This window comes from Branchiostoma belcheri, unplaced genomic scaffold (genome assembly GCF_001625305.1).
Source record: "Branchiostoma belcheri isolate BF01 breed outbred unplaced genomic scaffold, Haploidv18h27 scaffold784, whole genome shotgun sequence".
NCBI classification, from domain to species: Eukaryota; Metazoa; Chordata; class Leptocardii; order Amphioxiformes; family Branchiostomatidae; genus Branchiostoma; species Branchiostoma belcheri.
This window is the reverse complement of record NW_017804447.1, coordinates 1-3,821: the sequence shown is the minus strand read 5'-3', so window position 1 is coordinate 3,821 and position 3,821 is coordinate 1. Positions and strand designations below refer to the sequence as shown.

Here is a 3,821-nt window from a genome sequence, read left to right as displayed (position 1 = left end):
GTGCATGCAGTCCTAAGTATGACCGTAAAATTAATCATGTATGATATATGACAATACATCTGCATACTATCTACACCAGAGAGAGATTTGTACTTCTGTAAGACCATCGACACAGGTGTTTTATACGGCTCTATTTAGCCTTAAATGGATTTCCTGTTACATTACCTTAAGTTTGCCTGGCCATAGGGTGCTTGCGGAAGGCCTCCGGTTAAGAAAAAATACCTACCCAAAAACGACAACTGCAAGGGGTCATTCGCACCTTCTGCCATGTGATGTACTTTTTGAAAACTAGTAGAAGGGTAAACCTTTTTTTTCAGGCCCAAGATCATCAGTTTTGGCTTGCACAATAATTCCTCTCCGGCTGTCACACAGTCCTATGTGAACTATTTCCGCCCAGAACGTTGGTCCTCTGTGTGCCCAGTTCCATTTTCTTAGCCACCTCAGCAATATTATCCTGTTAACTGTCAAGTCCAGTCCGTGAAACGCGGGCGGTCGTCTTTAAATTGTAGGTTACTCAGATGTGTTGTTGCCATTTACGATTTAAGCGCTTAGTGGTGGTGTGGTTTCTCCTGATGAGAACAACGACGTTTCATTCGGGAGCTGTTCGATTTGGAACAACGTGGAATTTGTACAATGCCTGCCCTTCGTCATGCGCTGAAAACCGGTGGGACATATAGTGGTATGGTTGCTATGCCTGCATTCTTAACATGCGCTGTAAACCCTAGGGATTTGTGGCATGTCGTCAATGCCTGTCTGCACATGCGCTGAAGTCTTATGGATGTCCTACTTTCTGGCCCTCATTCCCACATGTCTTCCAAGTGGATGTTTTACATTCTTGCCATTCCCACATGCCTTCCAAGTGGAAGTTTTACATTCTTGCTTCCATGCATTCGCACATGCCTTACAACATTCCTTCCAAGTGGAAGTCTTCAAGCCTTCCAAGTGGAAGCCCTACATTTTTGCTCACATTCCTTTCCCACATGCCTTCCAGGTGAATAAGCTACAACCTCTAAAGACATTTTAGAATTACTTCTGTGAGTAAAGTCGATCACGTTGTGAATCTGAACATGTTGGGGAAATGCTGAGAAGGAGACTTACAGATATGCACTGATGATGTCTTCGAAGCTTCTACAGTTTTCAAAAGGGAAGTCAAACCCTTCAGACATAGTTTTAGACATAGCTACAATTTTAGACAACTACCTTTCATCATGTAGATTTTAGTTATATTATATACTGTTCTGCAATGTCCTTTTATGTTTGTAACTGACAATTAGCCTCTGGGCATGAATTTGCAATAAACTTCTCAATTATTATAATAGAAGAGAAAGATATCATAATAATAGTACCTGTTTAAATGCAGCAGAGCTCAGAAGACTGTCGGTACAGATTCACAAGAATTTTTAGTCTTGTGAATCTGTACCGACTTCATGAACATCATGAGAGTCTTGTCAATCTGTACAATTTCCACAATGTCCCAAGGGTTTCCTGGAATTTCACTAGGTAGGAATTGTATGTCAAGTGTATGTCCCACATTCTAGCCACATTCCCCACATGCCGTACCCAGTGAATGGTTAGCATTTTGTCCACAGGCATGCGGAATGTCCACAGGCATTTCTCTGACCCACATCTATGCCCACATTCCTAGAAACCCTTGGGAAGATCTGTCTGCCCTATGGCCCTGCTTTCTGTGACCCCGGGGCTCGTTCACTATACACTCAGGGGAGGAGTGCACTGTATCTGTCTAGACTTAACAGGTACCATCATGGCAGTGTCATGGCAGTGCCATGCAAACAATAACCCTAACAGCAACCACCGTCGCCATGGCAATGTATGTTTTTCATTGCCAGTCTTGTTAGTCTTCTCCATGACACGAAATGCATTTTATGGACTATTCATGGACGACCCGACGGATTCCGTATTGTTGAGGAGTCGTCTAGTAATCAGGTCAGACAGTCTCGCGAATAGACATTCGCAACATTAGTTTCTTAGTGCCACTTATTGCTGTTTCAGAGGTGACCCCAGGGTTTGTGCAGTTTCGTGTGTTCAACAATGAACGCGCTCCCCTCGCTGTGTGCCCAGGAGTGAGGTACAACGGTGGTGATTCAGAAGCTGTCTGCATCGGCGGTGCGGCGTACTGGGAAGAAGCAGCCCCTCGGCAGTGTGGAGACTTCTCGTCCAAGGCCTGGGATGGATACGGAACCCACACCGGCTGGAGCAGCAGCAGGCTGGAACTGGAGTCAGCAGTTCTCTTCTTTTACCGCTAAAATGATTGCCGAGGAAGTCAGATTACTAGTCTATTATTTCTCTGTGACAATAGTGTGTGAAAATCAGCTGGCTTGAACAAATCATCTTCAGGAAACTTTATGTAATGTTCCGTTGTGCCTTGTTGGTGCAAGAAATGACTTGCATTCAAACGTTTCTTATCATTATGGTATGCGTTATGGGATATGTCATGTAACATTGTTAGAAGGCCTAAAGATGAGTAAAAGGTAGGATTTGAATAGGAGAGGATGTACAAATGTCTCAGTATACCATAGATGGAGTAAAGCAGAACAAAAGGGAAGCGTAATGAGTAGAGTGGGATAACTCTTTAGCTGATTGACCTACTTTACACTGCAATCATTCCTCAGTAAGACATCTGCAGCTGCATGTGCTCTGTTATATCTGATGTGTGCCAAATCAGTGGATGTAATTTGAAAGTTTCCGTTAATTCCTTTACTGTACGTACTCCTGAGTTGACTCCGTAGCCACTAGTAGTAAAGTCATTGAATGAAAACATGGCGTGTCTGTTATTACTGTTGTTTGCAGGTGGTTGTTTGACCGTCTGATGTATGGACTATTCCACTGCGTTTAAACGGGGGGGGGGCATTTTACTTGCTAAATTCTTCTTTTTTCTTTGAGGCTACACTAAGCACTTTTATATGGAGCGTTATCCACTTGCGAATTGGCATTGTCCTGTGTTCCCTCCTTCAAACCAAGCTTTTATCCAGATCGAACAATAGATGTGTTTACTTAGACAGCAGGTGAGAACATTGGATAGGTGGGGAACGTCATAAGTCTATTGTCACGGTGACAGCTGAAAAACCCAAGTAGCAGGAGGAAGTAAAATATTCCAGTTTCAAAACGAAGCAAACTTCGGTCGTCGGTACTGCAGACGCAGGTACCTCTGTCATTTCCCGTTTAATTTTATATCTCTGAAGATTGCCTGTCCGAAGGTCCAGTCGAGTCCATGAGTGAAGAGAAAACCACGTACCACAGAGGTTTTATAAAGTGAGTGTCCGCTGAACCAAAAAGTTATCCAGAACAATACATAGGTTCACTTCGGTGATCGTGAGAACATTTGATAGGTGGGCATCGTAAGTGGTTTGACGACTAGAACAAACCTAAGTCGCAGCTGGCGGAAGTAAAATATTCCAGTCTCAGAAGGAAGTAAAATTCAGCGGTCGCTATTGCAGACGCAAGTGCCCGTTTCCCGTTTGATTTGATATCTCTAAGATTGCCTGTCAGAAGGTCTAGCCGAGCAAATGAGTGAAGAGAATTCGAAAGTACGCATCAGAAAAATGGCGCACGAGCACAGGAGCGAGCGGCTGTCCCTGTCGGCGGGGCTGGCCGTGTGCAGCTTGGCGGTAACCGTGGCCGTCCTGCTCGTGAGCTTCCTGCACAGCGGAGGCCAGGTTCGGCAAGACGACGTCGCCTCCCTGCGAGAGCGGCTTGCCTCGGTGGAGAAGGAGTTGGTGTACTGGAGAGAGAAGAGTCAGTCACTTCTGGAACGTGTGGCTGTGGTGGAGACTAAGATACAAGACGGATTCTGGTCGGAACAT

General features: G+C 44.8%; 1 protein-coding gene across 2 annotated transcripts in view; it reads left to right on the top strand.

Moving 5' to 3' along the window:
- LOC109485841 (intelectin-1-like) overlaps positions 1-2,831 on the top strand; it is a 7,974-nt gene extending 5,143 nt beyond the window's left edge. Inside the window, exon 8 of one of the 2 annotated variants that reach the window (XM_019789513.1) lies at positions 2,011-2,831. In XM_019789513.1, the coding sequence (XP_019645072.1) occupies positions 2,011-2,264 (254 nt within the window). In that variant the 3' untranslated portion in view covers positions 2,265-2,831. The remainder of the gene's footprint in view (positions 1-2,010) is intronic. The other variant, XM_019789511.1, reaches the window with a different exon arrangement.
- The last annotated feature ends 990 nt before the right edge of the window (positions 2,832-3,821 follow it).